Genomic DNA, 12,919 nt, shown 5'->3' on the forward strand with positions numbered 1-12,919 from the left:
TACACTGACCACCACCTGCGAAATCAGCAGTGATCAAGCGCCTGATGCACACCAGGCAGTTCACATGCATTGCTTTCGGTCATTGGTGGAATTTCTTTTTCTTAAAGCAATATACATTCATACTAGAGATCTGAAGGAAAAAAACTATAGATAATGCAAAAGAAAAGTATAAAAGACCTATAACCCCATCAATTGAAATCACCACTTTTAACATTTCCTTTGGGCTTTCATATATTATTGATAAAAATGGCATTATTGGTGGACAAAGCTCTCATATTTTGTTAGCATTTATTACATGATTAAATACACTTTGTTATCAATATTTGCAATGATCTGTAGCACTGTAGAAGAACTCACTTGTTCAAGTATCATCCTATTGTTGGTCATTTGAACTTCCATATTTTTTGCTGCTATAAACAGTGCTTCTGCTTAAATCCTTATAATTCTGTCCTTGGGGACATCCATATTTATCTCTTTAAAATAAATTCCCAGAAATGAGATTATTGAATCATACCTATATAAAGTCTACAGCTTTTGACACTCCTTGCTACCCAGAAAGCTTTTCTTCTCTTATAATTCCACTGCGGCATGTTGTCTCTCCTCTCACATTCTCAGCATTGTGTACTGCATTATAAAAAAGAAAGAAAGAAAAAAATTTACCAGTCACCTTCACAGTCCCATCACTTCATGGCAAATAGATGGGGAAAAGGTGGAAGTAGTGACATATTTTATTTTCCTGGGCTCCAAAATCACTGCAGACAGTGATTGCAACCATGAAATTAAAAGATGCTTGCTTCTTGGAAGGACAGCTATGACAAACATATATAGCGTATGTTTGTCTCTGATTTTTCCCAGAAAGCAGAGACATTACTTTACCAACAAAGGTCTGTAGAGCCAAAGCTATGCTTTACCAAAGTACTCATGTGCAGGTATGAAAGTCGGACCATAAATAAGGCTGAGTGCTGAAGAATTGGTGCCTCCAAATTGTGGTGTTGGAGAAGACTCTTGAGAGTCCCTTGGACTGCAAGGAAATCAAACCAGTCAGTCCTACAGAAAATCAACCCTGAATGTTCATTGGAAGGAGTGATACTGAAGCTGAAGCCCCAATACTTTGGCCACCTGATATGAAGAGCCAACTCATTAGGAAAGACCCTGATACTGGGAAAGATTGAAGGCAAAAGGAGAAGGGGGCAGCAGAGGATGAGATGATGAGATAGCATCACTGACTCAATGGACATGAATCAGAAAACTCCAGGAGATAACGAAGGACAAGGAAGCCTGGCGTGCTGCCGTCCATGGGGTTACAAAGAGTAGGACACGATTTAGTGACTGAACAACAACTTGTTGATGCTAGGAGAATGTTGCTCTTTATTGAGCAAAGGGGAGGTTTCACTGATGCATAGGGCGGATCACTGTGCACGCTAATGGGGAGGGAGAGAGGAAGCCAAAGGGCTGAGAAATTTTTTAAGTTTTTCTTGTCATAAAATATGAATTTTATTTCACAACTTAAAAGTTGAGAATTGTGTTTTATATGGCAGACTTAGGCTCAGAAGACAGCCTTTCAGATAGCTCTGAGGGACTGTTCTGAAGAGGCAAGGGAGGAGCCAGGATATATATGAGTTTTTGCAATAAAAACCAGGTAGTCAGAACATCAAAAGATTACTGTTAATTAAAGAAAACCAAGCACCTCAGGTTAATAAGTTTAGCGTTCTTTAATATATGTGCATGCTCGGTTGCGTCTGACTCTTTGTGACCCATGGACTGTAGCCTGCCAGACTCCTCTGTCCATGGAATTTTCCAAGCAAGAATACATGAATGGGTTGCCATTTCCTATTCCAGGGTATCTCCCTGACCCAGGGATTGCACCTGCCTCTTGTGTCTCCTGCGTTGGCAGGTGGAGGAAGCCCTTCTATATATGGGAAGATGCAGAAGTCAGGGCTCATTGAAGTCATTCCTTTGATATGCACCTTAGCTATCTAGGGCCAGCATCCTCTTCTTTCCCATCCTGAATCCCCTCAAGGTGCACTGCTGGGGTGGCTGCAGGGGCAGAGGAGTCAGCCTATTTGTCTCCATCATGATTTTCCCCAGAGCCCACCCCTGGGGGTGACTGTAGTGGTGGAGGAGTGGATGACTTGAGGGCTGCAACATCCTGTGTTTCCTGATATATGGCAGGCAGCCATACCTTTGTCTCCAGTTGCCACTCCTTTTTAATGCTTATTTTGTTGATGGTGTTTTTAACTTAAAAGGGCCCTTCCTTGCTCACTTTCAGCTTGTTCTCTTTTCAAAGCACTCTTCTCATTTTATTGTATGTCACCTTGACTTTCTCAATAGCTCTCTAGGGCCAGCATCCTGTTCTTTCCCATCATGGATCCCCTCACGGTGCACTGCTGGGGAGGCTGCAGTGGCTGAGGGGGCGGCCCATTGCTCTCCATCCTGAGCTCCCTCTAGAGCATCTGATCCTGCTAATCAGGGGTTTAAAGACTGTAAGTCTTCTGTTACCTGAGTTAGCTCTCTTTCCTAAAGGAGCCTTTTCTATTATTAATCTTATCTTTGTTTATCTCTTTCATGCTGCTGGTTTTCTTCATACGTATAGTGGTCTTTGCTCATATTTTAAAGGCAAGGTTGATTTTTCCAGACAAAGATGTGGGTTACCTTTGTTATTATTATATACAGCCATCCTTGCCCGCTAGGTCTCTCCCATGAGTAAGAAGTTGAATTGAAAGCACTAGGTGGCATTTCATGGTGGCTCCAAGGAGCTCTGATTCTTCATGTCTCTGCAGACAGAATTTGGCGAGAGGCAAAGTGATAGATAAGAAGTGACTTATTAGAATAGCACGCTCATGAGGCTTACAAGCAGGCAGGTGAGAGGATGCCACGCCCCAAGAACTTAGTGAGCTACAGATTTATAATGAAAGGGAAAGTGGGGAGGGGGAGAAGATCACCTTCTTCCTCATTCTTGAGTAGATGTCACGTTTCCATCATCAGCTCTTCCTCCGTGGTGAGCAGGGGAGTTTTTTCGTCCTTATATGTTCAAGCCGGGACTGTCATGGCACAATGGAAAGGAGCAAAAAGGCACTCATCTATACTAAAAATGGTAAATCATCTCAGGCTGTAGTAAAATGCCGCCTTTTCTTTATATTTTTGTTTTAGTGTGCCCAGAGGAGCATAGTCTTGGAATCATTAACTTCCTGAGCTCACTGGGCAGGATGTGGGTCTCATGCCTCCAGTTGTATTATTTGGGGGCATGCCTTATGCTTCTGTTGCATGGGTTTTTTGCTAAGCAAGCCCACTTGGTTTTGTGGATAAGCAAACCTGCTTTCTCGAGTGATCACTAACTTATAGGAGCCGCCCATGTGTTTTTCTTTACTTACAGTCCTCCAGTGGGATTAACCATTTAATCACCTACTTAGTCCCTGAACTGAACTGAACTGAGTCCCTTTTGTTGCTGTTGTTCAGTCGCTAAGCCATGTCTGACTCTTTGCAACCCCATGGACTGCAGCACGCCAGGCTTTCCTGTCCTTCACTATCTCCCGGAGTTTACTCAGTCTCAGGTCCATTCAGTCAGTGATGCCATCCAACCATCTTATCCTCTGTTGCCCCCTTCTCCTTCTGCCCTCAATCATTCTCAGCCTCAGGGTCTTTTACAGTAAGTTGGCTCTTCACATCAGGTGGCCAAAGTATAGGAGTTTCAGCTTAAGCATCAGTCCTTCCAGTGAATATTCAGGGTCGATTTCCTTTAGGATGGACTGGTTTAATCTCCTTGCAGTCCTAGGGACTCTCAAGAGTCTTCTCCAGCGCCACAATTTGAAAGTATCGATTCTTTGGTACGCAGCCTTTTTTATGGTCCAACTCTCAATCCATACGCAGGGCTGGAAAAACCACAGCTTTGACGATATGGACCTTTGTCAGCAAAGTGATGTTCAATACTTTTCAATACTCTATGTTTGTCATAGCTTTTCTCCCAAGGAGCAATCGTATTTTAATTTCATGGCTACAATCACTGTCTGCAGAAAATAAAGACATATAATCTGTCACTACTTCCACTTTTTCCCCATCTATTTGCCATTGAGTTGATGGGACCAGATGCCATGATCTTAGTTTTTTGAATGTTGAGTTTTAAGCCTGCCTTTTCACTCTTTTCTTTCACCCTCATCAAGAGGCTTCTAGTTCCTCTCTGTTTTCTGTCATTAAAGTAGTATCATCTACACATCTCTTTACTCTGTCCCTATCAAACTGAGTATATGGCAGAGATAAGCAGGCAGAGGGTCAGCCTTGAGGGTGGGAGCCTTTATATCTAAGAATTAAAAGAGCTCACTCTGGGATACCTGCTCCTACTTGAGCATCCCCAATTCTCTCAAAGGGGTTCTTTTCTTTTTCTTCCTTCCTTCCTTTCTTTTTGTTTTCTTGAAAGTGAAGTCGCTCAGTCGTGTCTGACTCTTCACAGCCCCATGGACTGTAGCCTACCAGGCTCCTCCGTCCATGGGATTTTCCAGGCAAGAATACTGGAGTGGGTTGCCATTTCCTTCTCCAGGGGATCTTCCCAACCCAGCGATCAAACCTGGGTCTCCTGCATTGTAGGAAAACGCTTTACCATCTGAGCCACAGTTTGGAAAATGGCTGCCTGGCTGCCTCTCCACTGTATTTGTGTGGAGGGATGGAAAATTGGTCTCACCTCATAGCTCCCTTCTGTATATATTTTGCGCTGCAGCTTCTCAACTCCATTTAATCCATCGACGCATTTCTATCTGCATTTCATCTTCCAAAGTTTCTTTTTCCATCTCCTCTGCTGATTATCTTCCCATTTCTTCTTTGTTATGAGGCTTTTCCCTTTTATTAGTCTTTACTATCATTCTACTAGGGCCTCAAGAGAGAGGGAAAATAAAAATATGTTCTCAGAACACCATCTTGAAGCAGACAGGCTCATGACATTTTTCTCCTCTGCCAGCTCTTTCCTGTGGGCTTCCTGAGGCCCCCAAGAATGGAATGGTGTTTGGCAAAGAGTACACAGTGGGAACCAAGGCTGTATACAGCTGCAGTGAAGGCTACCATCTCCAGGCAGGTGCTGAAGCCACAACAGAGTGTCTGGAGACAGGCCTGTGGAGCAATCGCAATGTACCCCCCCAGTGTGTCCGTGAGTCCTTTGGGTAGGGGAGGCGGGTATGTTGGGGGGACTGGGTAAGCAGCTGAAAAGATTCCTGCAAGGAGTGAGCAAAATAGGAAAAACATGCCCTGAGAGGCTGGGACTCAGATCTGAGACAAGTGGATATCTCCATCTACCAACTTGGGTTCCCATTTGAAATTGCTTCAAAACATTGATAGACCACTGTTCTCTGAGATGTATCCATAAACCATCACAGAACCTCAGGATGACTGGTCCACTTACTCTTAGATGTAAAAAGTATTAGAAAATCAACGTGAATGTCCTTTGATCACAAGACTCTAAAACAACAGAACGAGTGAGTGATAGTTGCTCAGTCGTGTCCGACTCTTTGTGACCCCATGGACTGTAGCCTGCCAGACTCCTCTGTCCATGGACTTCTCCAGGCAAGAATATTGGAGTGGGTTGCCATTTCCTTCTCCAAAACAACAGAGGTACTGTTCAATTTGAAGGCCAGTGGGCAGCCTAATGGGCTATATCCAGTCTGATGATACAAGGTTTTTTGTTTTGGTTTTGGTTTGGCTCTTCGGCCTGTGCAGTGCTTTATAAAAATATTTTGTAACCTTATGGCCAATCCATGTTGATGTATGGTGAAAAGCATCACAATATTGCAATTACCCTATGATTAAAAATAAAATAAATAGTTTGAATTTCTTTCTAACATTTTTAAGTCAGAAGACTTTTACACAAAAATCCTATTTCTAGCTTCCCTTGGAAAAGGTAGATCTGACCACCTGGAATTTGCAGTCTCACATCCACAATCAAAACCAACACAGTGCCACCTCCCCCCTATTTTTTTTTTTAATTTGGCAGATCTGCCACCCCAGTCGTGTGCCACATTCCCCACCCAGCTCACTTCATTCATAGACCACATCTGCCTGGGGACTGAATGTTCTGAGAGTCATCAGGACTGCATTATGGTCCCCCACTCCCCAACGCTGGGCTCTCGCCAGTGTCGTCCGTAATTAATGAATGAATCCTCCTTTCTGCTTTGTACCTCCCCAGCTGTGACCTGTCCTGACATCAGCAGCGTCAGTGTGGAACATGGTCGATGGAGGCTCATCTTCGAGACACAGTACCAGTTCCAGGCCCAGCTGATGCTCATCTGCGACCCTGGCTACTACTACACCGGCCAAAGGGTCATCCACTGCCAGGCCAATGGCAAATGGAGCCTTGACAACTCTATGCCCACCTGCCAAAGTAAGCCCAGGAGGAAAGGGTGGGCAAGTTTGGCACAGTGCCTCCAACTCCAACTGTCTCATAACATGGGCTGAATTGGGGAGGGGGAAGAGTGGGGTATAGCCAGGGATTGCAGTGAACCTCTTTTTGAACACTCACCTAGAACCAGGAGCTGGGGAGAGGCCTACTCCTTTAAGGAAGCACTTCTCAGCATCTTGTCATCTTATTAAAAAGCTGCCTCTGTCCAGGTGAGCATCCACTAATTCATTTATTCAACCTTCATGCCAGGTAGTATAGAGGTATGAGGATAAAAGCTTGTGGTTCCTGCCCACCAGGAGCTTAGAGTCTACTGGAGAGGCAGACAAATAAAGAAGCAAGGATACCAAAGTGTGAAGAGACCTATAATGGAAGTGTGTGTAGGGGGAAAGAACAGAGTGCAAGGGACAGGCCGCCTAAGTATGCCTGTGTCTCCTTCTCCATTGTGCATTGCTTTGCTTTGGTTCTTTGAGATAGTTTCAGAGGTCACGGTCTCTGGGAAGCGACTCTAAGATGGAGATTTGTTAGGCAGTGCTCTTGGGATCACCATCTGAGAAAGGGAAGGGGAGGGAAGGACGAGGAGGGAAGAGGAAAGGAATGGGAAGGGGAGGGGAGGAAGTAGGACTGGGAAGATGGAGAAGGTGGCCTCTGATGATGATGGTGATGCTTCAGCTGACCCAGCTAAGAGCTCTGAATCTGGGCAGCCCTTCAGAATTGCCACAAGTTAAGGCAGGGGACTTTATACCTCCACACTTATCAAACCCTGGGTTCCAGCTGCCCGAGGAAGAGAGCATGGCCTTAGATGTGAGGACTCTTTAACCAAGGCCATCCGAAGAGGGCTCGCAACAAACGGATGTTTGCCAGCAGCTACAATCTGGGGAAAGAAGCCCTTCAGTCCTCAAGGGGGCTCTGAGTGGGTCAGCACAGCGCCCACCCATAGGGATATACTGATGCTATTTACTCAGTCAGAAGGGTGTGTTAGAGGAAGTAAATGTTTGTGAAGGGACGGAAGGACATCACTTGTCAGTGCTCAAGGGCATCTTTGAGACTGGGTGTGAGGAGTGGAATCTTCCCAACACCCATGACGCGAGACACTGTGGCCTTTGTTCGCCCAAGCGCAGACTCGGCCGTGTACTCTGACCGAGTAGAGGTCACAAGCACGGGCCGGCTTCATTACAAGCAGGGGCTTAGGTCTCAGTGCAGCCAGTGGTGTCTGCAGCGCTCTGTGGAGCAGGACTGTGAGGCTGCTGCTCGGCTCAGCAGAGAGGACAGGGGGAGCGCCTGCTGCCCGCCCTGGACACCGAGGAGCGCACCACAGATCTGGACATTGTAAAAGCTCCTCAGGGGGTGCTTCTGGTGACAGCCCTGTTGAGAATCTTGGGTGCAGCACAGCAGTCACCATGGTGACCCACATTCTGGTCATGAGTCCCGTTAGAGTAGGTTGAACCCATCTTCCTTTTGTCAGTATTCTTGCTAATGAGACGCAGCACACGACCCGTCTCTCGGGACTGGCTTCCTGAGCATTCTGTGGTCTTTGTAGTCATCTCCTGTGGAGAGCTCCCCGTCCCGCCCAATGGGCATCGCATCGGAACCCTGTCTGTCTATGGGGCAACAGCCATCTTCTCCTGCAACTCCGGGTACACGCTGGTGGGCTCCAGGGTGCGGGAGTGCATGGCCAACGGGCTCTGGAGTGGCTCTGAAGTCCGCTGCCTGGGTAAGTGACCACCCCGGGGCCTCTCCTGTCCATTTTCCCCTCTCCAGTACAAGTTAGATCTTTCCAAAGCTGAATCCCAATTTTTGAACAGTACTATTTTACCTATGGTCATAAAATGCTTACTCTAAACTCTAGCTATTGGGTGTTTCAGTTCAGTTCAGTCACTCAGTCATGTCTGACTCTTTGCAACCCCATGAACCACAGCACGCCAGACTTCCCTGTCCATCGCCACCTCCCAGAGTCTATCCAAACTCATGTCCATTGAGTTGGTGATGCCATCCAACCATCTCATCCTCTATCGTCCCCTTCTCCTCCTGCCCTCAGTCTTTTCCAGCATCAGGGTCTTTTCAAATGACTCAGATGCTATTTACCACAACCAAAATGTTGAACTAGCTTCCCTTGGAGCATCCAAAAGAATGAGAAGAACTTCAGGTCTGATGAGACAAACCACTGAGGGGCTTTCATTCTGATCAAAAAAGATACTCCCTTAGTATCTAAGTAAAAAAGATACTTAGAGGCTCTGTATGATGGATGAAATTCCAGTCTTTACATCCAGGGAAACTTACAGAGACACATCCCTGCAACACATCTAAAATACCATTTATATTATATATTAGCAAATTTTTGGAGAAGAAAATGGCAACCCACTCCAGTATTCTTGCCAGGAGAATCCCATGGACAGAGGAGTCTGGTGGACTACAATCCATGGGGTCACAAAGAGTCAGACATGACTGAGCGACTACACGCACAGCAAATTTTACATATATAAATATTTTACAAAAATACAATATTATATGTGCTATATTATATAATATATAAGTATTTTTGCCATTAGCTCATTTCATGACAAAAATACGTCAATGTAGGACAAAAGCATAAAAACTTACCCAGCTTACAAAAGTCAAAGTTGCCATTTCTCCCATGGGCAATCCATTCCCTGCCTAAACCTTAGATGCTAAAGTTGTCTCTTCTCTTACTACTTTCTTGGATCCTGCAAAGCCAAAGGAGGGTCCCAGCTACACAGACCCAGCAACATAGATTGGATGGTCTATTCTCAAGTGAACAGCTCTGTGTGAAGTGAACGCCCTCCCTCTATCTCAGGCCTCTGTTAGAGACACAGGCATGAGTTATGTCTACACAGAACCAAACAAACGCTAGTGGAAACACTAGGAATATACTCCACCCAAATCCCATTTACTGAAAATAACTCAGCTAGGTTTATATTGTCTGTGTTCCTTGCCACTCAAGGAGAAAGAAGGATGAATTTAACCAAGCCACCTGTCCTCACTTGGTAATTTTCAACACAATCAAGCTTTGAGTGCCTTAGTGTAGGCCATAGTGCCCTCCGTATAGTAGATGCTCTAGAAATGCTGGTTGATGAGAAAAAGAGGGGGTGATCCCAGAGGCAGGGCCATAAGAGTGATCATTTCTCACCCATGAACAGACCTAGTAACTAAAGTTCAAGATGGCCATCTATTTAGAGTGCAACCTTGGGATTTGTTTTTAATGTCCAGCTCTTTTCTAGGCTTAAAAAATTTTTTTTAATTGGAGTATAACTGCTTTACAATATTGTCTTTCTGCTGTACAACAGTGTGAATCAGCTATATGCATACTTGGGATGTGAGATTGCCAAATCTTCCCTGGTAGCTCAGTTGGTAAAGAATCTGCCTGCAGTGCAGGAGACCCCAGTTCGATTCCTGGGGCAGGAAGATACACTGGAGAAGGGATAGGCTACCCACTCCAGTATTCTTAGGCTTCCCTTGTGGCTCAGCTGGTAAAGAATCTGCCTGCAGTGTGAAAGACCTGGGTTTGATTCCTGGGTTGGAAAGATCCCCTGGAGAAGAGAAAGGGAAAATGCTCCAGTATTCTGGCCTGGAGAATGCCATGGACTGTATGGCCCATGGGGTTGCAAAGAGTCCGACACGACTGAGCAACTTTCACTTTTCACTTTTAATCTTCAACACTATTTCTATCATGTCTAGGATTCCTGAAGTCACTCCTGGATGCCACTGTCAGGGGGAGGAGGGAAAAACGTGGTCCTTTTCCCCATCGTGCCTGACTCCCCCTCCCCCGACCAAGCCTCCCCTCATTTTCTGTATGCTCCCGTGCAATTTACTCTCTCTTCCCACATCTCACCAAAGCCGGACACTGCGGGACCCCTGAGCCCATCGTCAACGGGCACATCAACGGGGAGAACTTCAGCTACCGGGGCAGCGTGGTGTACCAGTGCAATGCTGGCTTCCGCCTCATCGGCATGTCCGTGCGCATCTGCCAGCAGGATCATCACTGGTCGGGCAAGACCCCTTTCTGTGTGCGTAAGTATGGTACCCACTCTCCCTAGTCACCAGCTCAGGTGCAAAATGGACTTCCCCTTGCATTGTCTCTATTAGGTTAACTGGAGGATTTTCTGTATTTTGTTCATGTTTTTCAAAGACAATCATTAACATCTATGTTTTCAGCTTTATGCATCATTATTACTTCCACCTCTATTATTTTCTTCCTTGCAATTAACTTTTTGGTTCACTTTTTTGCTTGTGAATTAGAAATCTTGTTCGTTTATTTTCAGTCTTTTATTTTTATTGATTATTATGGATGTAAGTATGCAAGGCTATAAAATTTCTTCTGATCACTGCTCTAATTATATCACACAGATTATAAAAATGAGTGTTTTATTATGTCTCAGAAATTCTCTCCTTTTGATATTAATTTCCGCTTTCACTTAGAAGTTTCTTTAAATAAAAGTGTGTGGTTTTTATTTCCAGATGGAAGGGTGTTTTGACTTTTACTTTGGTATTCATTTCTAATTTATTGCACTGTATACAATATTTCTGCTTCATGGAATTTACTGATGCTTCCTTTATGACCTAATATCTGATCAATTGTTATGACTGTTCCATGTGCATTAGTGTGTAAAGTTTTATATATAATCATAAGATATGCCTTATTGATTTTGTTGTTCATGTCTTAATGTTTGCTTACTTATTTTTTTCTACTTGACCTGTTTTGTTCTAAGAGGTGTGTTTTAAAGTTTCATATTATTCAGTCAGTTCAGTCGCTCAGTCGTGTCTGACTCTTTGTGACCCCATGGACTGCAGCACGCCAGGCTTCCCTGTCCATCACCAACTCCCAGAGCCTGCTCTAACATTGAACTATCTCATCCTCTGTCGTCCCCTTCTCCTCCCCACCTTCAATCTTTCCCAACATCAGAGTCTTTTCCAATGAGTGGCCAAAGTATTGGAGTTTCAGCTTCAGCATCAGTCCTTCAGATGAATATTTAGGACTGATTTCCTTTAGGATGGACTGACTGGATCTTCTTGCAGTCCAAGGGACTCTCAAGTGTCTTCTCCAACACCACAGTTCGAAAGCATCAATTCTTCAGCTTTTTTATGGTCCAGCTCTCACATCCATACATGACCACTGGAAAAACCATAGCTCTGACTAGGTGGACCTTTGTTGGCAAAGTAATGTCTCTGCTTTTTAATATGCTATCTAGGTTGGTCATAGCTTTTCTTCCTAGGAGCAAGCAAGTTTCATGGCTGCAATCACCATCTGCAGTGATTTTGGAGCCCAGAAAAATAAAGTCTGTCACTGTTCCCATTGTTTCCCCATCTATTTGCCATGAAATGATGGGACTGGATGCCATGATCTTAGGTTTTTGAATGTTGAGTTTTAAGCCAACTTTTTCACTCCCATCTTTCACTTTCGTCAAGAGACTCTTTAGTTCTTCACTTTCTGCCATAAGGGTGGTTATCATCTGCATATTCGAGGTTATTGATATTTCTCCCAGAAGTCTTGATCCCAGCTTGTGCTTCATCTAGCCCAGCATTTCACATGATGTACTCTGCATACAAGTTTATTAAGCAGGGTGACAATATCACGTACTCCTTGACGTATTCCTTTTCTGATTTGGAACCAGTCTATTGTTCCATGTCTGGTTTTAACTGTTGCTTCTTGACCTGCATACAGATTTCTCAGGAGGCAGGTAAGGTGGTTTGGTATTCCCATCTCTTTCAGAATTTTCCAGTTTGTTGTGATCCACACAGTAGGTTTGGCATAGTCAATAAAGCAGAAGTCTATGTTTTTCTGGAACTCTCTTGCTTTTTTGATGATCCAACAGATGTTGGCAATTTGATCTCTGGTTCCTCTGCCTTTTCTAAATCCAGCTTAAACATCTGGAAGTTCACAGTTCACGTACTATTGAAGCCATAGTTCACATACTGTTGAAGCCTGGCTTCATATTAGTGTTCTTCTATTTACTTTTCCTTGTATTTCCCATAGTTTGTGTTATGTAAGGATAATTGCCATGTTACTTGGCATATAGATATTCATAACTCTTACACTGAAAATTGTGGGTTTAGCCTTTAAAAATGTCTTCATTATCACTTTAATATTTTCTAGTGTGAACTGTACTGTACCTAATACCATTAGGCTTACACTCCTTACTATCATCCTTCTCCCATTTCCCTGGTAGGCCTTTAACCATCCCTTTATTTTAGCCTTTCTGAATCACTCAAATTAGATGGGCCTCTCGTATATATCATAGAGTTGGACCTTGCCTTCTGAGTCCATTTGAAAACCCTTTTCTCTTAATAGGTTAGTCAAATTCATTCACATATATTGTTATTTATATGTTTGGCTTTAATTTTGTTTAATTATTATGTATAAAATATCATACACAATATTTTTTCTCTGCTTTTTTTTTCTGCTTTGCTTTGCTCTTTTTTCCATTTCTTTTGGTATTGGTGTTCAGAAAAGGTTGTAAACATTTATGTTCTTTCCTATAGTTGGTGCACTGACATACCAGGGTCATTTTTCAATATGTTCACCTTTAA

General features: G+C 44.0%; 1 protein-coding gene across 1 annotated transcript in view; it reads left to right on the forward strand.

Annotated features, from left to right (window-relative positions):
- The window catches only part of CSMD2 (CUB and Sushi multiple domains 2), a 275,213-nt gene that overhangs the window by 207,865 nt on the left and 54,429 nt on the right, over window positions 1–12,919 (forward strand). Inside the window, 4 exon segments of the mRNA XM_070362524.1 lie at window positions 4,946–5,131; window positions 6,164–6,358; window positions 7,914–8,087; window positions 10,229–10,402. Of these exon segments, the coding sequence (XP_070218625.1) occupies window positions 4,946–5,131; window positions 6,164–6,358; window positions 7,914–8,087; window positions 10,229–10,402 (729 nt within the window).

This window comes from Bos mutus, chromosome 3, assembly GCF_027580195.1.
Source record: "Bos mutus isolate GX-2022 chromosome 3, NWIPB_WYAK_1.1, whole genome shotgun sequence".
In the NCBI taxonomy this organism is placed as follows: Eukaryota; Metazoa; Chordata; class Mammalia; order Artiodactyla; family Bovidae; genus Bos; species Bos mutus.